Genomic DNA, 25,752 nt, shown 5'->3' on the forward strand with positions numbered 1-25,752 from the left:
TCTTCTTTAGTCATGTTAGAAGACCCATCTTCAGATTTTACACCACATGCTGGTCCATTGGCCCCTTAATGCGGTGAAGTCGTCGTAACCTTGGTGGAAAAACAGCCCCAACCTTAGATGTGATTCCAGCTCCGTGCTTGACTGTGGGAATGGTACTCTTTGTGTCATAACCTTTATGTAATGTGTTTTTCCTTCTGGATTTTTGGTTGATATCCTTTCTCTTTCTCTCTATTAAAATGAAACTGCCATAAAAATTAGAGACTGTTCATTTCTTTGTGACTGAGCAAGTTAACAAATTCAGCAGGTGATCACATAATTATTTCCTCCCTCTGTATGTGCAGACTTAGAAACCAGTCTTCTTTTTTTGTGGATTTGCAACTAAATCTCATAAACTGTGATATATTATAGAAATTAAATTAAATTAAAAAGTTCAGATTAAGTATTTTTATTTAAAAATGAATAAAATATCTTTCAAAAAACTGATTAGCAAAAAACCTTATTAAAACATCTCTCCCTTTATGTGCACAGCTGTATTACTGTGTCATGACTTTTGCTTATGCACTCCATTTAGCCTCTTTCTAGAAAGGTGCTGCTCAAAATTCACAAGCTTATCATTCATATCATGACTAAGATCTGAGGCATGCAGATTACAACTTCATAATTAGCGGGGCCGCCAGGTTAGCTGGGGTCAAACACTAATCTCAGTGCTAATTAAAATTTAGCTTGTGCAGCTCATCAAAACAATTAGTGGAGAACAATAATGAGAGGAGTGATGGAAGAAGGGAGGGGGACTGTGTATTTGTAGACTAGGATTCAATAAATGAGACAGAGGCTCCAACATGCTTTCAGGGCCAATGGCACAGCAGTGGAATGTCCAGTGTGTATATGCCACCAAGGCAGAGGGGTCCAATCCTGGGAGAAGATGAGAGGAAGGGGAGGAGAAGAGAGCAGTGTGGAAATACATGAAAAGGAGCATCCAAAATTTTCAACAGACAGAAAGCACGATCGCTCCCAATCTGACAAGTAAAGTGATGCTGGGACATTTCATTCAAATCTCTCTCCCTCTGCCTCATGTTCTTCCTCCTCCCAGCCTTGTTTTCCTCTTGGCTACTTCTTCTTCCACAGAAGCAGCCGTCTGCCAATATGATCCCTCCTCAATCTTAAGGTGACACAAAAAAAAAAGGAGGGGAGGGCGGAGACTTGGCTGACAAAAGTACAGAGACAAAAGTAAACAAGTGCAGATGGTCTGCGTGTTGTTAAAGGACAGCAGTGGATGCGAGGTGAAGGACACAAATCTGCCGCCACCATTGCAGAAAACCCGCATTTCTCCTCTCGTCTTTTTCTTCTCGCTTTGCTTCCGCAGCCCAGAGGACGACCCTCAGAGACTCGCCTGCCTCAACATCAGCGGTCCATCTGTGTCTCCCTCACACACACGCAGTAATACACACACTCCCAAGTGTTTCACACAATGTTTACATTACATTCGCCCAGCCTACAGCGGGAAACAGATAGCAAGAGAATACACAACTGACGGCTTCTCTCTGTACGAGTATTTATAGTACAGAGAAAAAAAACTGCTGCTGGGACAGACTCACTCACTCCTTCATGGAATTTCCCCATCTTGGACCGCCACAGACAAATACGAACACCACAAAAATGACACTTATTCTGGGCACCTTTATAGCTGCATTACATAACGCAGCACATTCAAACAAAACAGAAGCATCAATCCAAAAATCAAACACCCACTGCTTGTAAGAGAAATAGATTTATTATTCGGAGGTTGTGTATATACATGCTCTGTTTTTTTATGATGTTTAAAGGTAAAGACAACATTCACAAGGCGGATCTTTTGTGCGACAGTTTCAGTAGACTCGCTCCTCACAGATAAAAGCATCATATGCAATGGTTTTTAAAATGTATGTACACGGTTACACACAAATCTAACGCCGCCAGGCAGGTCTCCTCTGTCAGAGCCGTGTGTCTGCCGGAGAGGTCCCTCTGCAAAATGTTATCGGCCCAGTTCATTTAAAGGGCTCTCAGCTTATCCTCTATTAGGGATCTTCTGGGGTAACAGTAAAGCTACAACTTTTTGCAAAGTTGCTACAGCTTTTTCAGATTGCCACTGCTGCTGTGCATGATTAGCTCATCCAAGCATTTCTACACATTGATTTGAATAAAAACCTGGAGCTGATATTTGAGGTAATACCTGGTATTGCTGATAAAGAACAGGCTGGAGTAACAGATGTGGAATAGCTAGCAGGACGACACCCTCAAGGTACCTTAGCCCTACCCCTACCAACATCAGCTGCTAAAGCACTGCCATCCAGTGATGTCAAAGCCGGACTCACTAGCCAAATCCAACAAAAAACAGAAGTAGGCTCGAGCTGCAGGTCTGAGAAGAGCAGTTTTTGAAGATAACAAGCTCAGTCAGTTTATTCAGCTGTCATTCTATCTCCGTGTCTGTAGTCCCGTCCAGGAGTAACCGACGCAGCTCCTGTGGGTCGGTGACGGGCAGAGAGCACGTGAAGTCCTGACAGACGTAGGCTGTGGCGACGCCGCGCAGCTGCGACATGGAGGAGAGGACGGGCAGACGCTGGCACAGGAAACTCTCCGTGTTCCCATCAGCGAGCATCAAGACCTGAAAGAGCCAAGCAGAAAGTATGTGGCATCAGATTACAAGGACAGAACTGATTACATCAAAAAGGAGTCAACAAGGTGCAAACATTTCTTTAACCATAAATCAGATATAGTATATATTGTAAACTGAATGCACTTATCTATTTCATTTAAATCAAAAATGTCAAAGCAAGTGCGACACTGTGGTTCTCCATTACGATAACATTTATGCTTCAAGATTAAGATAATGTTTGAATATAGAAGGAAACGTGCTGAATCTCTAATTAACAAATCAGGATTAAGAGAGGTTAATTATACTCAATCCAAGCTCCAGTTAAAATAATTAACATCTCATCTCCAGCTAGTACTTGATAGACCACCCTCTGTCTCAAACAAGCCACTTTAACTCCTATCATCTTCGCTTTAAATCAGGCTTCTTTTGATTGGCCGCCCCTCATAGACAAAAGGTTTGAACAGCAGGTGGGTGTGGCTTCTACTCTGGGGTGTGGCTTCTACTCGCCCAATATGACCATATTAGTATGCTGCTCTCACTGACATCAAACAGAAGACATGCTGTTATGCTTGTAAATTAATAAAAGTGAGTTGAGTTGAAGTATTGTGTATCTGCTCAAAGGCAGTGATTTCAGTGAAGCTTCCTAACGCATACACACATTTTGTTTTAGCACCATGAAAAACTGGAATTCTGTGTGTGGGACACAGGAATTACAGCTGAGAAGCAAAAAAAATCAAACGAGTGCTGGAACAGTAAATAGAAACCATTTGTTTTAATAGGAACAAAAAAAAGAAAGTCAGTTGTTGCCATTTGGCCAAGCGTGAAAATGGTTTGAGTAATTGGATTGTCATTTTTATGTTACTTCCATCTGTGTGGCAGCAGTCCAGTCACTAAAGAAGAGTGTTACTGTCCGGGAGAAAGATGTTCAGTGTAATTACATCTTTAAACCATTTCTGTGTCAACGCATCATCTCGGCACACAGCGCAGCCTCGTGCTGATCATGATTGCTCTCTTTATTCCTTTAATACAGCTGTATTACTCCCATACACTCACCCAAAATAACCCTCCCAAAAACACCACATTCAAACGTGGGTCAGTGGCTGCTATGCTGTCATGCCCACACCAAGTCAAGAAATTATTATGTGTGTGTCTGTGTGGGGGATACATGTGTGGTTCACCAGTCCTGCCTGCAGCAATGAAGCTTTAAAAAAGAGAAAAACCCAAACAAATAATTTAAGTATGTATTCACAAGAATGTGAATTTGGGCTTCAGGTCACCAGAGAGAGAAAAAACGGCTGCCTGTCTTTGTGCATGTCTGTGTGTCACTGCACTGTTGGACAGGCAGCAGAGCGAAGTTAAAGAGAGCTGCCCTGTCTGTCCCCTGGGCGGTTTCCTGTCAGACACGTGTCATTTCCTCCTGGCCCTGCACCACCTCTGGTTCACAACTGAGCGAGAAATGACAATACAAACAAGGAGCGGAGGGAAAAATGAGAAAAGGAAGGAGAAAGGAGACGAGATCGGACGACTGCAGGAGGGTAGAGGTGAAACTTCTTGAGTAGACTGACATGACTGTCGGTATAATAAGCTGACAACCAGAGGCGGTGTAGGAAACACAAACACTGGTTACAGGTTTGAATGATCGACAGAGTATCTGCAGTATATATACAATTAAGTAGAAGTTTATGCCAGCTAGGTAAAACCTCTGCACTGTTCTTGTGTTAAGACTTTAAAATACACCTTATTTATTCTATCCACACAGCAGCTGAACTTAATCAGGTCTTGTTTAGTTTTTTCTAATAATAAATTGTACTTTTGGTAGTAAGAGAAATAACCACTTTATCCTTTAACACAGCCTGAACTCTCTTAGGAAAACTTTCCTGTTGTTTCTTCAGGCAGTCTTCAGGAACATCTTGATGCGTGCGAAATCATCCAGGTAAAGGAATCCCCAAAAGTAGTCTTATGGGTCTTCAGGAATAGTTCTCCAGACGTCCCCTTTCTCTTCTTTGGAGGTTGACTGCCTTTTGTTGTGTTCTTTGTCGAGATCCCACACTGCTGGCTCTGGGGAGGCCAATCATTGACTGACAGTGTTCTAGTGTGTTTTTCTATCCAGATTCGCTGTTCCTGCACTGACCGTGTGTTTGCACTGTCATGCTGAAAAATTGCCAATCACATCCTTCCCAGTCGGTATTGAATGGTGGGTCAATATCTGAAAGTACTTTCCTAGATTGATAAATTGCATCAATTTTGACAAGTTCTCCAACAACTCTGAAATATAGCTCCAAACCATGACAGAGCCTCCACCGTGTCTTACAGATGGCTGTAGAGACTCAATGTTGTACCTCGTTGATGACTTCCTGACGACATTGGTTTAGTCCTGTTAGTCCAGTTCTTGTTTAATGTGGGATAGCCTTTTCTCCCAGTCTCCCTTTCTTCAGAATGTCTTCTTGAGAGCCACCATTTAACAGAGACCATTGTGCTGAATAAACAGTAAATGGATCAACTGATGCATCTCTCTGATATTGTGTCAGGTCTTTAATAGATTTTATCCTAATTGTTAAGGACATCACTTTCAGATACTGATACAATTCACAGAGATGTATAATTCCTAGATGATGCATCTTAATGAGTCCAGTTAAACTCCGACACCTCCCTTTTGTGCAACTATATGGATGACAATGAATATCATTCCCATCAGAGTCAGCTGTACTTTGCATTTAGTGCAAATTTGCTAACATGCTCAACTCTAATGGCAAACCTGTTAAACACAAACCTGCTAATCATCAGCATTACCCAGCTGTCACTGTGATTCTTTAAATGCTGCTGTGCTGCAGTACTAACTCTTAGAGCTGCTAGCAGAGGATTTAATAAAAAGATTTAAACACCATTTTGGTATCAGTGATAAAACAACATTAATATATCAGAACTGTGAGCTGGGAATATTAGAAATGATGCCATCCCTTCACAGAGTACATAATGATCTGTATGAAGTATGGATTAGATAAAATAATGATACAGTAAAATATCACGGTGCTTCATCTTGCTATGGGTTACCCAGTGGCTAGAAACATCCATATTTAAATTGAAATAGGCAGTAACTGAAGTGCATACAGCAAGGTGAAGCACATTAATCAACTTCACACATTATTAACACTGATTAATAATGCTAATACACACACTGACACTGCACGGCAATATACAGTATAGATATAAACAGAAATCCTGCTGTTTGCCTTTCAGATGTATGTTTGTGGTCTTCTATCTACAGCTGTATTGACACAGTCATCAATACTGTATTGTTATTTATACTATTAATTCAACTTGTAGTATGCAAGCGCATGTGGGGGTGTGTAGGACATGTTAATGTGAGCTTATCCGTATACTGTGCCCCACTCCGTGCAATAACACTGCACCCTGTTACATGTCCACATGTACAGGTGGCTGTAATAAATTAGAGCACACAGGTACTCCCGATCCTGCTTTCATCCCTAATTGTTCTTTAGACAAAATTGTCTGCTGGAGGAGACTCTCCTCTTCTGTAAGCGTGCCAGCCAGCACTCACCCGGGCCACCGTGCGGAATTGTTTGCATCCTCTTCACCCCGTCTCAATGAGCCTTCTCATTCAATGGCTGTCTCAGAGCTCCCCAAGTGCTCCACTCAGCCATTTAGATGCTCATTTGTGCCGATAGCCATCTGCACTTCAAAAGCCAAAAAACTATCAATAGGTTACGCCGCTCAAATCCTGATATCGGAGACTGTATCTGCTGTGTTGAACTACTTCTGTGTCTATTACTAAATATGCTGTGTGGTAAAAAAACATTCTTCCTTAAGGGGAGCATGAAAGGATGCTGTTCACATCTTATCTTCTCAAAATTCACGCAGGCTTACCTGTTTGGTGAAGCTCAGAGGATAAATAATTGTGGCACTTAAAAACAGGAAACTGTGGAAACATCACACCGTGTGCCAGAGAGAGCTGTCTACAAACATTTTTGGGCATTAAATCAGGGGAAGACTGTGAAGAAGCATGATGGAGTGTGTTCATATTGGTGTGACCGTTGTCATAGCGACCGGAGGAGGATTTCCCTGCCAAACTGAACCTTTTCCACCCTGACTTGATTCTTCTTTTGGCTTGTCAGCTTCATGCCGTCCCTCCCTGGGTCCAGACCACATCCAGCCACGCGGCCTCAACTTAAAGGTCGCTCAGTAGTCTGTCTGTGGCACAACAACACGATCTGCACAGACCCCTCGGTGCTGGAAACGACCTGTGCGTGTGTGTGTGTGTGTGTGTGTGTGTGTGAGTGACGGTGAAACAAAGCAACAGAGAGAGACAGAGATCCAGATTACGTGTGAATGTACACACGAAGGCTTGTGAATGTGACGGACTGAACGCAAAGTCTGTGTGTGTGTGAAGCTGTAGCAGACAGCACAGTTGGCTACACATGAGAGTACAAACTCCCACAGGGTTAATCCCCTCATACTGGGCAACCCTGAAACAAATACACACACACACACACACACACACAAACACACACCTCCCACCCGTTAAATGTCCCTACACTGACAGCTCCCTCCCACTCTACATCTCTCATTCTGCCAAAGCAGAAGAGCTCAGACACTTAAAAAGAACAAGGCGTACCTGTGCTGACAGCAACTCACAAACACACACGCAGCTTCGGAAATCATTTTATCATATAACCCACTTAGCATGCGCACAACTTGGGGGCCAAACTCACACAATGATCGCACCAAATGCGCGCTTTCAGGAGCCGCTGTCACACCTGAGGAAGAGCAATCACAGTTCTACACGCAGTCAAGCGTGAAGAGAATTACTTCCCCCATCCCTCTCACTTTTGTTTTGTCCAACTTGCACGCACACACGCACACACGCACACACGCATGCATGCTCACTGTGTCCTGCTCAGTCATCACTGCAACCTGACATCTGGACTTCTGCCCCAGGACAGAAGCAGACAAATTCACGCTTTTACGTACATTCTGTGACAGTGTGCTGCTCATATCACCAGTCATCCAGTGACTTTAACTTTACCTTTGGGTTCATTTATTTATCTTTTCAACAAGAGAGAAGGATGAGAGGAGGTGAGTGTGCCAGAAAGAAAACTGGACAGGAGACATTTGAGAGGAAGGAGAAGGTTAGAGAAACGGGAACGGAGTCGGCTGATTTGGGAGCATTAAGCAGGATTGAGCTAAAACTCTTCACAGAGATCAAAATCTGCCTTTTACTACACTTGATGGCAGCTTAACTATATAATATCCAGAACAGGTAACACACTTCAACTAAGTGCACATTTTAATGCATGGCTTAATATTCAGTTTAAACTCAGCTCAGACTCCAAATATGATCACCTACACCACATTAAAACCAAGAATCTGGAAGCCTTCTTTATCCTTCCAAAAAGAGTTATGGCCCACAAGGGCTCTGATGGGGATCTGAGGCTTTCCTATGGATTAAAAGTTTGGACCGCCTCATATTTGAGGTGTTTCGTCTTCTTCAAGCTAACGCTTAACAGTTTGTACAGTGTGGCGTTCCCACTGTCCTGCTCACGAAGACCACTGCTGTTAAAGGAAGGGTGTGTTAAATGTGCAGAAATGTTTAGGTGGGTGGCAGTGGTGGGGGTGCGAATCAGCTTACCATGTGCATGAATATCAGGAGCCAAAGTTTCACAGCAGGTCACTGAAATGTGACAACATCATCGATGTTCTCACAGTTTGGTTTATTTTAAATCAAGAGAATTAAAAAGACTGACACGAAAATGTAGAATCAAGCTAATATCCAAAATTGTGCACATTACTTGACACAAGAGCTACGAATACAGACATAAGGAAAAAAACTACAAAATGTAAGCCTGCGCGCACACACACACACACACACACACACACACTTGCCGTCTGACCTGAGTTAGAATGAGTGGGCGAGCCTGTTCTGGCAGTGTGTTCTGTCTTTTGTCAAGCTGGGCATCAGTTTTCAGCTGCTGACAGTCTCTACAGGACCCTCTTCACTAAATCAAACGGTGTCTGCAGCGAGATGTGAGAATGCCTTGGGGTCTGAGCAGAATTAACAGCCTCTCTCTTCAATCAGGCCCTGACACCTACGGCACACTTCATCAGCTTCTGTTGTGTTTAAGATGAAAGAAGATTCTCATTTTTTAATGTCGTAAAAGTCACGCCAAGTTAGAAATGCTAAAGCGATAAAATCTGACATATGAGTGATACAAGGACGAGGCCAGTAGTCTGAAATATCCCAGATATACAGGCGGGTGACTAATGAAGGAAAAAGACTTGAACCCTTGACCCCTGTATGGAGAGGATCTGCTGGCTCTGTTATGCTGGGGTGGGGGTCTAACTGTCTCCTTAGAAGGAAGGATGACTGTAAATCCATACAAAGATGTTCTGAGGGATCACCTTTATTATCCTTTGGAAGAATGTCGCTCGTTACTCCAGTAACATTTCAGCCATTGGATGATCTTTCTGGAGGTACAGTGGTTGTATGGAAAGGCCCAATCAAAAGTCCTCCCTTACTAATGTAACGGGGAACATTGTATCAAAAACATCACAAAATGCACAAGTGTCCTACTTCAAATTTAAAGAAGAATGTTAAGCACGGCTCCACAACACTGGTGGAGAATCATCCTGGTGCTACACGTTTAAAACGGCAACGGTTAGCTTTTAGTTTGGTTAATATTAGAACCACCAAGAGGGTCATTCATGTAGCTGTGTATAAAACCCATCATCTCATACTTCATGACTTATCCAGCGTTTTAGTGCCGGCTAAAATGACAAATTATTACAAACACCTCTACTTAGAACCGCCAAGAGAATTTGACCCCCACAGAAATCAGTGTAAAAATGCTGCACTTAACATTTACAGCACGCCTGCATTGTTGACACATGAGCAAGAAACAGCTAGATGTGATTGATAGATGAATACACAGGGCACTGTAGTTAGATAAAAGATGAATGGTTACTGCGGTGCTGACCCGGGGCAGAATGGAGTAGAGCTGAGTGTGGCTGGAAGTGCAGAGAACTGGGCGGGTTTCTACTGTCAGAGCAGAGTCCAAAGTAGTAATCGGAGCAAATAAAAAGTAAAATACGCAGCAGATCAGCTGAACTGGTTTCAGGCCTGAGGAGCAGAGCTGAGGAGGGCTGCAGACTGAGGTGGAGCAATGTGGGTGGTGGTGGACGAGAGAGGCTACAAGTCCAGTGAAGGAAAGGCAGACATGACAAACTTTCACTGTTTTACCTTTAAAATAATTCATTTATTAAAATTAGCATAGTATTTTGCTGTTGCAACAACTGGTTTATCAGTGAGCGCTCTGTTTTCGATCCTGTCTTTATATTAATTACATTCAGTTTCCAATTCAATTCAGCTGAAGTTTATTTATATAGCACAAGCTCACAACAAAAGTCGCCTCAAGGTTGGTAAAGACCCAACAATAAGACAGACAAAACCTCAACAATCAGACGGCCCCGTTTCAACAGGAGCAGAACCAGGCTGAGGGAGGGGCGGCCATGTGCTGTGACCGGTTGGGGGGGTAAGAGGAAAAAGGAAAGAAAAGAAAGAAAAGAGAAGACAAATGAAAAACACAACTTAGGGAGACAGGACAAAGCAGGGTAAGGGAGAGAGGAGACTACATTTGATGCTGCAGTGGCGTAAAAATATGTGCAGAGTAAAAAATTTGAGCAGAGAAGAAGTGCACAGTGTATCCTATTAAGTCCTTCAGCATTCTGAGCCTGCAGCAGCATAGCTAGAAGATGGTTCAGGGACATCTGATCCAGCCCTAACTACAAGCTCTATCAAAAAACCTAATCTTGAAAATAGAGAGGGTGTCACATTGGGAGCTGGTTCCACGGGAGACGAGCCTGATAGCTGAAGGCTCTACTTTTAGAAACTCTGGGAACCACGAGTAAACCTGCAGGTTGAGAGTGAAGTGCTCTGTTAGGGTCATGTGCGTGTATGATGGGACCTGATTATTCAACATATTGTATGTGACGAGAAGGATTTTGAATTCAATTCTGGATTTAACAGGGAGCCAATGACAAGAAACTAATATGGGAGAAAGCAGAAACAAGCAAAATGAACTCTCATCCTCTCAAAGCTGGGGGCTTTTTAGGGAATTATTAGATCGATAAAACCTGATAATAACAAATTACAATAGTCCAGCATAGAGATAATCAGTCCATCATATTTGTTTATGTGTGCACTGAAGAGCATATCCTGATCAAAAGTGTACTGAAGGTTATTCTAATATACTGTAAATTATTATGATATTTATAGATTAAACAAAGCATATTGTGGTGAATTTTACCTGCTCAAATCTGTATCAACTTACATCAACAATATCAATCAGAATACTACAGATGTCTGTCAATTATTATATTAATGTAATAATAATAATAATAAAATTATCATAATTGGCCTGTGTCAATACTCATTATCTACTCATAAAGAACGATTTACATTCTGTCTTGCTTTGGCAAAAGCAGAAAGTAATAATCGAGATGAACTTGTTTTGAACCAAAAGAAATCTACATACTTGTCAGATGTAACTAATTTAATCCTCGACAGAGAGCTTGGCTCTTGTTTAAGGTGGCTTTACACTCAGGGTCACTGGAAGGCAGATGAACAGTACATCTGTGCCCCTGAGAACCACCAGCCACTAACTGGATGTGTGAGATGAAAGACTGCTGGACTCCATCTGAGGTGTTTCATTAGCTCTCAGTCGTACAGTGGGCCAGAATTGGAAATAAGGTCCAAAATTTTGCTTCTTTCTAATTCACTATGGGGAACTGTGTGAATTTCAGCACGTGTATGGATACTAGCTCTGTGTGTGAAAGAAAGATCAGCTAGAGCATATTAGTATGTCTTTTAATGGCAGCACAAAGTGAACTTGTTTTCAATTAATTTTTTAGCCTTTCCAACAACACCATTCTGTTTACAGGACATCTTTGTATACTTTTATATTTTTATATTATTTATATTTTATATTTTAGCTTCATACTCCTGTGTTGAAAAATATGAGCAGAACTGAATTATTAAAGGGAAAAAAATATCTGTAAAAGTGCCAAGACTCTATTAGGGGATTAGTATTTGACTAAAACAGATTTATATCAGCCATAATCATAGATCATCAATCATAGATAAAATTGAACATGATAAATGAAATACTAAACCTAGCAGGGTGTGTTTATGAGGAATGTAAGCGACAATACTCAATAACCAGGTTTTAAAGAACACAGCAGACTATACTGTAAACACTTTGTGATACTGAGCTACAGACAAAACCCTCTTTGTGATGAGTTTTACAGACAGATTACTGGAACCCAATACCACCAACTATTTTTTGTAGTATTTTATTACTGAAATATAAATGACTGAAAGATAAATGTAACACCATATGCTATATCTTGGTTAGAAACATTAAACATTTTGTCAGCTTTATTAACCCTCTGGGGTCCAGGGTATAATTGGCCATTTTTGACTGCGTTTGAGTTTACCTCTTTAAAAACTGTTTATCTTGCCTTGTTTGGTATCATTCTTTTCAGCACAGCCTCACATACCTCATACCCAGTGTCACTCCTAAAACTTCCCCCTCTTCCTAAACAACCAAATGCCACATGTTGCCATATAATTTTTTGATTCGCTGACATGGTATACTTTAACACCAATAGGAAAGGGGTGTTTTTCATTTTCTTTTTTTTATTTTGCTCGCAAGCAGAGAGTGGTTGCTAGTGGAAACTTCCCGCTGTAAATACCACCGTTTTATTCAGAGCGTGTATTTTTTATCATAACTCTGGTTTTACATGGCCTATCAACACAATTTAAAAACTGGTATATAGTTTAAAGTCCACACTTTCGACACAAGTTGAAATGGTGATAGTGATTTTGACGCACCAGCGCGTCCGTCGACCCCAGAGGATTAAGGAAAATAACTCCTAATTTCTACTTTCTAGTACTAATAACTACTTAATTTCTTCTTGCAACTTCACTGTACTTAAAAAAATGACTGTTTTTAATTTTATATACCTTTTTTAATGTCTAATCAGGTGTGTCAAATATAAGGCCCAGGGGTCCGCAATCAGCCCAGCAAGGACTTTGGAAAATATGAAGAGGGCATAAAGTTTTATAAGTTATACAACTTCTCCTGCTGATAAAGATCTTCTCCATAGCATTCTTACTTAAGTAACAAATAAATGATTAAATGATAGAAATGCTCCTCATTACTTATTACTCATTACTACTCAGTCAAAACAAAAAAACCTCATCGATAAATCAATAAATTGTAGGTTCTATAAATACGGGACAGTCTGGGCAGTGAGCTGCCAGAATTTTTTCTGTAATTTTAGACATTGTGTAGAAAAAATGAAACTGAACTTCTTTATTATATAGTAAGATGTCTCAGGAATTAAATGTGTAGTTAAATGTCTTTACACTGACAAAAAGTGGAGTTTCACTCAGCAATCAAAGTGGCCTTCAATGGAAAATGAGTTTGACATCCCTGGTCTAAATGCTCTTTTATATCCTCTTACGCTGCTTTTGTATATTACCTTTGATGCCTTTTGAAATTTTAGGTAAAGCACTTTGAATAGCCTTGCTGTTAAAATGTGCTAAAGAAATAAACTTGCCTTGCCTCGATAGAACAGTTACAAGGTCCAGATACTAGATACCATTCATCAGTTTCAGATAAGAGATCCAAGTGAAGACTACATGATACTGGCTGAGGCAGATGAAGAAGTACACCAGTACAGGAAGGAGACACAGGCAGCCAACAGGAACACAATCCAAATTGTTGCTTTGAAGATAAATTGTCTGAAAGAGTAAGACTGAACTGCTTGTAGAGTATTTGCATGCAGTTCGGAGTAATGTTGATGCAGGATGTTCTTCAACACAGTTCTCCAGTAAATGCAAATTGATTCTTGGCACTGTCAATGAACAAAATGCTCAGAACTGCTTTCCTTCCTTTGACTGCCAGGGAGATGTTGGCTTAGCTTAGAGTGCTTCCAACTATTTGTGGGCACACAAACTGTTTCGTTAAAGCAGTTTTCTACTGTTCCTTTCAAAAGTTTACATGAAAGATTGAGTTTTCATGTTTGGAAATGTGCTGAAAATGCTACAACCTTTTCATATTTATACATCCTAATACGGATGATGAATTTTTAAAATAAACTAAAAATGGTATCACAATGCAAAACTGGTACATAGGAATACACTGTAAAAATGTGATATTAAGTTTTTTAATCGGCTTTGAGTTTAAAAAAATGTATTATTACTTAAGTTTATTATTTTTGATTGATTTAAACTAACCTAGTCTACAAAATGTAGAGCGTAAGTAACACCAAACAAGATGTATTTGTCAGCTTTAGTCTGCAACTGTATTGCAGTCTACCTAGTTCCAGGTTTGGAAACTTTAACTAAAATATTATAGGCTGTCATAGGATGCTGTGTAGAGTAATCACTTACTCAATAAATCTTGGAAGTGAAATTTAAGCTGTCTAGCTGAAGTTTTCCAAGACAAAAGCAAATCTTGTGTTTTATTTAAATACAGAAAAGATACACTGATGGGTATCAAGTGTCTGATCAACGTGACCCTTGCTAAGAGAGATTTAACCAAATATGAATGAAATTACATGCATATATTTGAACATGTAAGTATAGTTTTTGCCTTGTGTGGATTAGAGGAAATTCTAAATAAATTCAAACTTGTGAAAAAAAAGTTCAAAGAAAGTATTAAATATATATATGCAAACTTCTGTCCACAACTGTGGGAAAGATCTTTTTACAAACATAAGAACGATCAAACTAAAAAAATATTTTAACCTTGCTACACTTGTGATTACATGAGAAAGAATTTCACAGCTTATAAAAATGGAAAGAATGACAGAAAGGGATATACAGTTGCAAAATGCTTGTGTTTATGTATGTGTAAATGTGTATCCACACACAGCATGAGGATATTTACCGAGCTGAGATGTGGACAAGCACGAAGCATCAACCACGGCTAAAGCACTCAAGATACCACGGGCAGAGGATTATATCGCACACATGCCACTAAAGCTGTCAACTCTGCTGAATCATGAGTGTACATGCAGCTCCACCAATGCTTCATGAATATACTGGCACATGTTGGAATTATGGGACACAAACATGAAAAAAGAAAAGAAAAATTCCCTTAATGGATGAATGTGTAATGCTTTAGATTAACAAATATAAGAAGGATGGAAGGAGTGAATGTAATGTGAAACTGAATTCTAAAGGATGTTCATTTGCAAAATAGCACAGACAAAGTAGGAAAAAGAGGATAAGTGGCTACCTGAATGCATTAAAGTAAGTCTGAAATGCACTTTTCCTCTACATGTACCATCTGGGGCCTGTCCCACAGCTGTCAGTCAGACTGTTTTCTACTCTCTGGATGGTTATTGGGCTTAGCAGGTCATCAAGGTACTTGTGGCTCAGGTGGTAGAGAGAGTTGCCGAACAATCAGGAGGTGGACTGATTCCTGGCTTTACATGTCGAAGATGCTGGAGATGCCCAAGTTGCCCCTGATGCATCCATCAGACTGTAAATGTTGGCTAAAAAGTGCTTAGGCATAAATGAAAGCTCTGAAATTATGTGTTTTTAGGTGGCTTGTGGTAGAAAGCACTTTGAGTGGTCAAAGTGAGCAGAAACTTGCTACAAGTACGAGTCTGTTTAACAGAAGAGAAGAAACAACTCTTAGTGGACATATGCATTCTTACAAGGAGCTTTGATGAGTGACCGAGGCTCGGTGAAACAAAGAGACACAACAGGACACAGAGTGAAACAACAGAGCTTAAAGATCACTGAGGACCCTGGGTATGACTAACTCTAATCCTCTTTTTTACTGTAGTGTTACCATTGCAAGTTAGCAAGTGGGTATTCTCTCTTATCTCCACCCATCCCCTCCTTTCCCTTTCTCTGCTCACACTCCACATCACCCTGCTAACTGTTCCCCCAGTTAGCAGGGTCTCTAAGGCCTTGTTAGGGATTCCCAGTTGTTCGCAGACATTTTCAAAAGGACTCTCTCCTCCTAACAGGCCACGGTCCATCCTTCTACTCTCCTATTTGTCCTATTCTCTCTGCCTCGCTCTCGTCTTTCGAAAGGCACAGGGAATGTGAAATGTATCCATCTACATTTAATTCCATTTAATAATTCTTACATGGTATTTCTTAAACCATAAAAAAATCTCTCTGTCCTAAGCATCTTTCCTAACACATTTTACAGTCCTCCATAAGACGTGCCACAAACACTTTCCAGAGGATGTTGAATATTGTTGAAGTTTTTACTTAAATACACTCCAGAGAGGAACAGCAACTCTATTGCTCTCTGTGACAGTTTGCTTATAATAGAGTTACACAAAGTTACTTGGCTAGTTTTCTGGGGGGAAGGCTGATGAATAAGCAAAGCTGACAAGACACAGTCAGGCTCAGTGGGAACTCACAATGGGAATTACAGTTCTTGTAAAACATTATTCAACTCATAAAAGAACACGTGTAAATCTTGGGCTGACAGAAATTCATAATTTGAACCACTATCAATGCCCCTGCCAACATGCTTTGTTACTTACATTACTAAGCAGCCTTGAGATCACAGCTTGATGAATGTAAATCTTCATGTTTAGTGTTGAATGTATTCCATTTTCTGGAAATGTATTCCAAAAATGCTGATCAGAGAGACCCATACAGACATCTTGATTTTTCTTTTTTAACCACCAAGATCAACCAGCACACAAGTAAAAATGAAGCAGCCTATTTTTAAAGCAGCTCTCATTAGGAACAGCAGAATTTAGATTTAAGGAAAGGAAGTCAATGCAATCTATTGATCAGTAAAGAAGCTATATTTAAGTATACATTAAGTTCCATAATCCAACAAAAGTATTTTATACTAATCAATAAAAAATTAAAAATTAAAATTAAAAAAAGAATGAAAAGTATGACAAACTAAACCTCCCAACCATGGCTTGCTTTAGTCATCGAGCCAGCCACAGTTATGGGATGCTCCTGAACAGCATGTAAAAAAAAATACAAAAAAGAAAGGGGAAAGTCGAAGAGTATGTCATCAAAACAATTGTATAACTAAAACTGAGAGGACGTTTGTGGTAACCAAGAGTGTTTACATCAGAAAGGCAGAGCAATCAAATGAACAATCCAAACTGAGTTCTGAGTTTCTGTTTTTTCAATAACACTTCTTTCAATAATTCCAACTCTCTCTCAAAAGTAATGTTCCTAGAGAACTAAATTGCATTTACTTATCTTTCTTACCCAAAATTTTCCTCTACAGCAAAAAAAACCTTACAATTTTAAAGAGACAAAATAGTGTGCATGTTCCCCAACACATTCATCAGGTTGATATTGGCTTTTTGAACTTGAACCCCCATCCTGTCTCATTGCCTTGATCATCTACTCTACACCTATGTATAGTTTGCCCCAAGTGTATAAATAGTCCTGTTTCCTCCTTTGTCCCTGGGTCTGTTTCAACTGTATGATCTTGTGGGTGTTTTTGGACTTTGTTTTGACAATTCTCATCTCTGCATCAGCCCTAATAAACGTTAACTTCTGTTTAATCAGCCACAAACACAGTGAAGAAATCCAGTTTAATGACTCAAAGCAGTGCATGGAGCCTAGCAAAGACCATCTAGTTTCAGCTGCCTCTGTTAGGACATCTGTCAGTAAACACAGCTATGTGTCTAACTCCAGCATCCAGGTGGATTCGTTTAAAAATGAATTAATTAAACAAATAAATAAATAACTCAGTAGTCATAGAGTTGTTATGAAGAGAGAAACTATCAACAGAAACTACCTCTTAGTACCAGGTTGAAACATGTTGTTTTAATCCTGAAGGTGCTCACGTGGCAGCTTTTGGCACTTGCACAGATGTTGCCTCTTGGGTAAAACATGTTATCATTTTGATAATGTCATCTCTTTGTTATAAACCACAAAAAGTCTCAGTAAGTATTTCTGTTAAAACACCAAAAAAAAGGGTCTATGTGGAGATTGGTAAAAAGACGTTAAACTATTCTGACACACAAATGTGCCCAAATGCAGACATCATAAAAGACAAAGAAGGCGAATTACTCAGTACAGGTTGAACATTATTGGAGTGCAAATATGGATGTAATTTTTCAGAATCAGTGACTCACAGAGGTCACTAACACGAAGATGATACAATGCAGAAATGTCCTTGCAAGTGTTGTTAGAATATTAGCCTTATTTTGAGAACACTTTCTGACTGCACACTTTTAGAGCAAAGAAATTCCACACGTTGGTGTTTTCAGTGCCAACGTGGCTTTGAAGAAGAAAATTTAGCCACCATCATTTTATCATTTATACCTGTGTTTTTCACACTGTTAACATATTTTCCACAAGAAAGACCTCATGTCTTAAGTAGAGGAGGCACACTAGAAAAACTGTTTCTAGTCCTACCAATGTTCACCTAAGATTCATGTCACAAAACACCACTGTAACACTGTAGCGTCTATCCCTATCCTTAGGACCAATTGCTAAAAAGACTGCATCTCTATTTGTATTGCAAATCCCACACTCTACAATTTCAGTACTTGCACAATCAACAAACCCTAACCCGACTCTAATCAAGCTATGTTTCTGTGTAATAGAAAAATTAACCACAATTTATTGCAGCAATTACAATCAAGAGCGATGTTTCGGTTTAACGGAGGCCTATAATTGATTCCAACAAGCAAAAAGTGAAGAAGCAGCTCCGAGTGCTGGAGTGAATTGAGAAGTGCAGACTCTTGTGGTGAATTAAAATAGTAAGTATATTAGATGAAGTGTGAAGAAATAAAAATGTGCGTGTGTGTGTGCGTGCATGCTCTAGATTAGCATGAGTTGAGTTCTGAGCACCTCATTCACCACAATTAGTTTGTGGCGGTCTAAAACCAGGAAAACAGGCAAGGAGTAATTGGATTTAAATTAGACATGTTCTCTGCTCATAGCTACCTAATGTAACGTGGAGCACAGTCCTCTTACTCACTCTTCCTTCGGCTTCTTCCCTTTATCTCATTTACCAACCCTCAATCTCTTCCCACTCCTGATGCTTATATAACCCACCCTACTGACTCCATCATGCACTTTATCCCTTACTTGCATTATACCCATTCCCCTCCAGTTCATTTAGTGTTTTTACATGTAATCTTATACATTATCTGTGTTAGACCATGTTTTCTACTTTTCCTTGTTCTTGCTACCAGAGATGAATGACTTTAAGGGAACAGATCAAAGAATGTGTACCAAGAAAGTGTCCAGGATTTTATTATTTCAAAGGTTTTAAAACATTTCACAGCACAAAATAATTTCTCTTAAGAGTTTTTAAATGATCTTTTATTAGCTAATGACTCTGCGGACACCATTATTTCAGTGCTTTAGATCTAACAGCTGTCTTTGGCAGCTGTTTTCTTATTTCTCGCTTTTTGAGTGGTTTAGGTCATATTTGACAAAGACGAATAATAATGACTGAAACCAGCCCACTGAAGGAACAGTGGGCTGGGAGGTCAGTTCCCGGGCCCACTGGATCCTTATGTTAATTCCATTGTAAATAAGCTTGATGTGAAAATGGGCTGTAACTCAAAGACTGAACAAACAATTCTTAATTCATTTGTTCAATTAGGTTTTTACCAACTAAGGCTTCTAAGGTAAAGCCCTTCTTATTTATTAATAACTTTAGGAAAGTTATATATACTTTTATTGCAACTTGATGACTGCAGCGGCCATTATATGCTGGTGTAAATCAGACCTCCCTTTTACACCCTCAACAACTGGTTCAAAAGGCAGCTGCCTGCTTTCTCACTAGAACCTGTAAGATGGAGCACATTTCCCACTGAGGGGGACTGAGATTTCTCAGCCACAGGCTCTAAATTGTAGAATGAGTTGCCCTTTTATATTAGGCTGCCTCCACCTTGCACATTGTTAAATTACTCCTTAAAACAAATTTTTATTCTTTGGCGAGTTGTAGATATTTAGGCTGTCGTATGGTCTCTTGCATTTTTGTGATCCCTTAGATATTATTTATTGATGTGTCTGGGCATGCGTGAGTGTATCTGTGTGTATCTGTCATTTTATGGTGTAACAGTGTTTTACTTTTGTCAACTTTGTTTTAAATAAAATTGAATTGGTTTGTTAAACTGGTGGATGCTGATATTAGACATGGCTAAAGTTTCAAGCCATATTTAAGCGTATGATAAAGTAACCCTTGTAAAGCAAAAACTCAGGCTTCACTTTTATAGTTATTTTCAATTTTTGGCTCTATGTTAAAAGTAAGTGGAAAGGCGCTAAAACAGCTGGTTTCTAACAGCAGTGAAGGTCTACTATAAAATAAGCATTATTCTAAACACCAAACCATTAAACTGGAATGGTTTGCAGCCGAGAGTGAAGTGGTGGGAATAAGAATCAGCACCTCCAAATCTGAGGGCATGGTCCTCAGCCAGAAAATGGGTGGAGTGCACACTCCGGGTCAGGGACGAGTTCCTGCCCCAAGTGGAGGAGTTTAAGTATCTTAGGGTCTTGTTCACGAGTGACGGGATAAGCGAGCGGGAGATTGACAGACAGATTGCTGCTGCAGTGATGTGGACACTGTACCGGTCCGTCGTGGTGAAGAGAGAGGTGAGTATAAAAGTGAAGCCCTCAATTTACCGGTCGATCTACGTCGCTGCCCTCAACTATGGTCACAACCTGTGGGTAGTGACCGAAAGAACAAGATTGAGGATACAAGCAGTGGAAATGAACTTCCTCCAAAGGGTGGCTGGCCTCTCTCTTAGAGATAGGGTGAGAAGTTGAGGCGTCCAGGAGGGGCTCAGAGTAGAGCCGCTGCTCCTCCACATTGGAAGGAGCGAGTTGAGGTGGTTCGGGCATCTCATAAGGATGCCTCCTGGGCCCCTCCTGGGTGAGGTGTTCTGGGCATGTCCCACCGGGAGGAGGCCACAGGGCAGACCCAGGATACGCTGGAGAGATTATATTTCTAGGTTGGCCTGCGAACGCCTTGGTGTTCCCCCCGGACAAGCTGGAGGAGGTGGCCGGGGAGAGGTGTGCACTTCTCTGCTTATGCTGCTGCCCCCATGACCCGGCTAGTTGGCTAGTCTCTTACAACTGATAAAATCTGCAGATGACAATTATGATTTCAGCCGATCGTATCATGTTCACCTACTTGAAATAAAGAACTACCAGATTATTTAACAGTTAGTCGGAAAGAAGGGTTTTAGCTGAGTCAGTTGTTGAACTTAAAAAAATTTGCTGATTAAATTTCTTGTTAATCAATTAACAGGCGAACTGCTTCAGCACAGTTTTATTTTTTTTTCATTTCTTCCTTTTCCCTGTCTTCCTCTAGTTTGTAATCACATCAAGTACATGTGAATTTTTGTCCTCACTCATTTATCTTGTAGTGGGATTTGCATGTGAAACTGTGCAGAATGTGTTTGTGTGCTGCATGTGTTGCTTGCGAACATACTGTATCAGAAAGTCTGTGAGTGTATTTTACATCTGCTGTAGGCAGTGATGCCATTCCAAAGTGTGATGTCTCATCTCCAAAAATAGCTTTATGTGTATGTTTATTGTTGTGCAGGACCATCAAATCTCATCCTGGCCGAGGCAGCTTCTATTGCCACTAAAGTTGGCTCTTGTCACTATATCTGGACACACACAGATACTATGTGCACACACACTCTGTCCTCTGCCTCATTTACTCCCTCTCAGCCTCCCCCTTCATCTCACTCTGAAGGCTCATTAGAACAAAATCTGTATCTGACGTGTCACTCAAACAGACTCCAGGAGTCTTTTTTTCTTTGCTTCTAAAAGTACAAATGCACACAGTTATACTGTATACTGTTCTTTATATTCAGTATCTAACAAGATACCAGTGAAGCCTCTTTTTTCATTTCATGTCTTCTAGATAAAAAATAAATAGATAAAATTTCCTCCACTTTAATGTTTCTACTTCTTTTCTGTATTCTTTTAAACCATATTACTGGTTTCAGTCCAAAGAACATTTTATTCTTTTACTCCAAGTGGTGTAGTGCCTATCACTTACTGCCTCACAACAAGAAGGCTCCTGGTTCACCTCTCTGTATAAAGTCTGCATGCTTTCTGTGCACTCTGAAGTTTATTTGTGTGTGTATGTAGCAGCTACACCGATCCATCATAGTCACCATGAAATGAGAGAAAACAAGAGGAAGATATTTCCGAGTGTTGGATTGATTTTTGAACCACAGTGTAATTTGACAGTGCATTTGCGGAGCTTCTCGATTATCTCATCTCCTTAACTTTTCCCCACCGGGCATTTTTGTCAATGAAAAACTCGATGAAGTGTGCTGACGAGCACAGGAGTGACAGCTGAGTCATTTTACACAAGAAAAACAAACAAACAGGGACACGTTTCTCACACGTCACTACACGAGGGCTTGTCTGAAATGGCCTCCTCATGCACGATTACAATACGAGGCTACAATTTAGCCTACGTAATCACCGCTGCTGCCGGCATTTATCCACCCACCCGGTGGGGTGACCATGATACCCCATCAGCCTTATATCGCTGAGGGGTAAAAAATGATGACAGAAAGAGAAGCTGGAATTGCACAGGAGGAAACGACAGCACCGAATGGGCTGATCACAGTTGGTGCAGGCTGCATTGACATGATGTGGTTACCTTTCTGAGGAGGTGCAGCGTAAAATCAATGAGCAATAAAAACTACATTTTTCATGACCAACTTTCTAATTTAAATGAACCTAACTTGAAAATAAACCTGTCTTTATTATTGATGTGACCATTTCTCCTGACTGTGACAGTACCCCATCAGAGAAATCACTGTCATTACCCTGAATGTAACATGGCTGAGCATGTGACAGTACACAGCGTACATCAGCCTTAATAATACATCCATCCTGATAATGGCTCCATCCAGCTCGGTCTTGATCTGTGTCTCTCTGCAGGGATCTGGAATGGCTTGATGTTACTGCAGCCACTGCCTGATACTGCACAACTCATCTATATTTCAGTAGGGCAGTGTGGAGTGTGTGTGTGTGTGTGTGAAAAGACAGGGCGAGAGATGGAGTGGACAATCACTGCTTTAATTTAGTAGTCTAATTCTGGTTGCAAGCTGGCCAAATAAGTGAATTTAAAGAGCAGTGTTATACAGTCAGAGCTGTGAATCTGTGCTGAGCACTTTCTTTGTTGAGTTTCACTTACTCAACAAGCTTGTAAAAATTATTTTTTCAATTTAACCCACAAAGTGACAAAAGCAGCAGAAAGCAACACCAAGGAGCCTTCCTGTGGATGCACTCTGGACCTTAACATCCATAACAGACAGTGACTGTCTCCTACCTCACCCCCTCAAAGTCAAAGCCACGCAGAAATTTTTCTTCCATGCTGTCAAGATGTTCTGAGATAGAGGCTGGCACCAAATCACAGGCATGCGTGAAAGCGTGGCCTTTTTATGTCAACTCATTTTTTCTAGCATTTTGGACCTCCTATCAGATGTACAGGCAAATAGTCACATGAAATTTTCAATTTCATTTAATTTAAAAACACCAAAATCCTTTTTCCCCCTCAATGTGACCAACTTAATGTTTATGACGTAGATTACTAGAAACGATTATTTTCACCTGCGATGTTTTATGCATTTTTTCGATAAACAAGTTACAGTAAGTGAAAGGTCTCGTTTTTATCTACATTCTGTTACTGGCTCATCTTCTAGCTTTGTTTCCTTTTGTGTCAAAATTTTCCAAAAAAGACATTTTTTTAACGCTCACAAATTGGAAACCTCCGGTGCTTGTTTGAGAATCTTTTAGGTTTTACTCTAACATGTTAAAGGCAGTCCCACACTGGATTTTCACGTTTCAGACCCAGGGGTAACCTGCCATTATATAAAATTTATGTTTGTTTTTTTTTAACATTTATTGTATTTAGTGTGAAACACAGGGAAATATTTTCAGGCTGAAAGCGCTGAAAATGTTGGCTAGCCACACTGAATTTAAGACTGACTCAGACTGACAGCTGTCCAGTTCTTAACTACCAGCCTCCATCAGGGCTAGCAGGAAGACAAGTAAGGCCTTCACCGACTGCAGAGTTAAGATTTAGACCTACTGGGCATTTCAATGTCAGCAACGGGCTTTAAGGTCAACTAATGCCCCCAAAGAGATAGCTGGGAAGTTATTACACTGAGGAGTGGAAAAGAGAGAAGCTCAGGCTGACCTTTAAAAAACCACACTTAAATCAGCCAACGCCACAGGCGCTGTTCTACGTTGGGCTCACTCTGTTTCTGTGTGTCAGTGTGTGTGCACGTTTAGAAGGTTAGTGCAAATCTGCTGCCTCCTTAAAGACACCGACGCTGGAGTAAATCAGTATGCGTCTACAAAGCTGAAAGCTGATCTTTGCTTTAGCGATTGGTGACATATTTGTCTCAGTTTGTCGAGATGATGCATCACTTTCACTCAAACATGATGTTGAAAGCTTACCTTATACGGGAGGAAGAGGGAGTTGACTGCTGCTAGGAGACTTGTGGTATCTGGAGCATCCCTCTGGCCACAGATCACAATCTAAAAAAGATAAATAAAAAAAGGAGGGAGGGTGAGGAAAAAAGAAAATGTGGATGAAAGGAGAAGGAAGAAAGAGGAAAGAAGTATAATAAGATCAAAGCAATAGGGGGAAAGGTGACACATGGGAGGAGGAGATGGAGAGGAAGTGATATAGGTCAGTACTGTATTTGTAGCAGTAACAAGGGAGGCAGGTGTTTTCTCTGGGATTGCCTTCCCCTGCTTTACTTCTCAGCTTGTTACCCTCGCCCTGTCACCCTGACCTACCCTCCATACGTCATGTATGACAGACAAACCCCTAACTAATCCCGTTTTAGGCTCCTGTTATTCCCTTCTCTCTGCTTACACAGCACACGCTTTCAAACTTAAACTTTTCTTTGAGTGTTACAGAAACTTTGGGCTAACTCCTGCTGTGCCTGCTAGTTTTGGTGGTTTCAGGCTAAACTGAGGGTGTTAATATTTCAAACCAGTTACATAACTGAACAGCTGAAATAATCCCTTAAATGCACAAGTCCTGTTTGAAAACAGGGGAAAATGATTAAGAGTCTGTGTGTCCAGGGATTAGATGTGCAGGGAGCTTAGAGAGCTGCTGTCCTCAGATGACCTACGGTCCATGAAATGGGGTGAAAAATATGTATCAACAAATTAGCTGCTTGCTTAAGGAGGACTCTTGTAAACAAATGTTTATCCAAACAGGGTTTATATGATGGGCGCTGAGCTTCCAAGTTAAGCTGTTAATGATGAAAAAGTAGCAGCGGGAGGAGAAACAGCACAGGACATAAATATTGTGAATGGTGAGGATATTAAAGGCTACTTGGCTCTAACTCCACTTTCATTAGTGAGTAAATTACACACGCAGCCACTTTGTTCACAGTCTGAGGATGTGTTTCGTCTAACTCGTGATTATTACTGGGATCAAGGTATACCAATGAAGCTAAAAAATACAACATTTTTTTAAAAATTATTATTTAATTAGTGCAAAACTTTCATATATTCCATATTCATTCTATATAAAGTGACAGATTTTTCAGCCTTCATTTGTTTTAGAACACTTCCTCAGCGTAAGGATGTGCGTGACTACTTGACTGGATGACTAACAACAACAACAACAACAACAATCTTTATTTATAGAGCACATTTAAAAACCAATGGTATGCCAAAGTGCTTAACATAAAACAAGGAAATAACACAAGTATGATCAGGGTCATAAAAATGTAAAAATGTAAAATTATGTTCACAGGAAAATGCCACCAATACACAATGGCAATATGACATACACAGCACAAATAAAAGCATAATAGGAAAATTAATAGAATAAATCTATACAAACAAGGCCAGCATTAACCGGTAGAAAAGGCAAGATTAAACAAATACGTTTTAAGCCATGATTTAAAAGATTGAATAGAATCAGACGCCCGGATGCCAATCGGAAGGTTGTTCCACAACTCTGGTGCAGCCAGGGCAAACGCTCGGTCACCTCTAGACTTCAGCCGAGATCTAGGCTGCACCAACAGTAACTGTGAAGACTAAGTGTCACTGCTGGTCGGTACCAGAC

General features: G+C 40.4%; 1 protein-coding gene across 2 annotated transcripts in view; it reads right to left on the reverse strand.

Moving 5' to 3' along the window:
* Window positions 1-1,749: 1,749 nt before the first annotated feature.
* The window catches only part of spata20 (spermatogenesis associated 20), a 53,717-nt gene continuing 29,714 nt past the window's right edge, over window positions 1,750-25,752 (reverse strand). For both annotated transcript variants that reach the window (XM_005448005.4, XM_003438524.5), the window contains exons 15-16: window positions 24,120-24,200; window positions 1,750-2,641 (exon numbers count right to left, since the gene is read on the reverse strand). In XM_005448005.4, the coding sequence (XP_005448062.1) occupies window positions 2,447-2,641; window positions 24,120-24,200 (276 nt within the window). In that variant the 3' untranslated portion in view covers window positions 1,750-2,446. The remainder of the gene's footprint in view (window positions 2,642-24,119; window positions 24,201-25,752) is intronic.

Source organism: Oreochromis niloticus, linkage group LG8 (assembly GCF_001858045.2).
Source record: "Oreochromis niloticus isolate F11D_XX linkage group LG8, O_niloticus_UMD_NMBU, whole genome shotgun sequence".
In the NCBI taxonomy this organism is placed as follows: Eukaryota; Metazoa; Chordata; class Actinopteri; order Cichliformes; family Cichlidae; genus Oreochromis; species Oreochromis niloticus.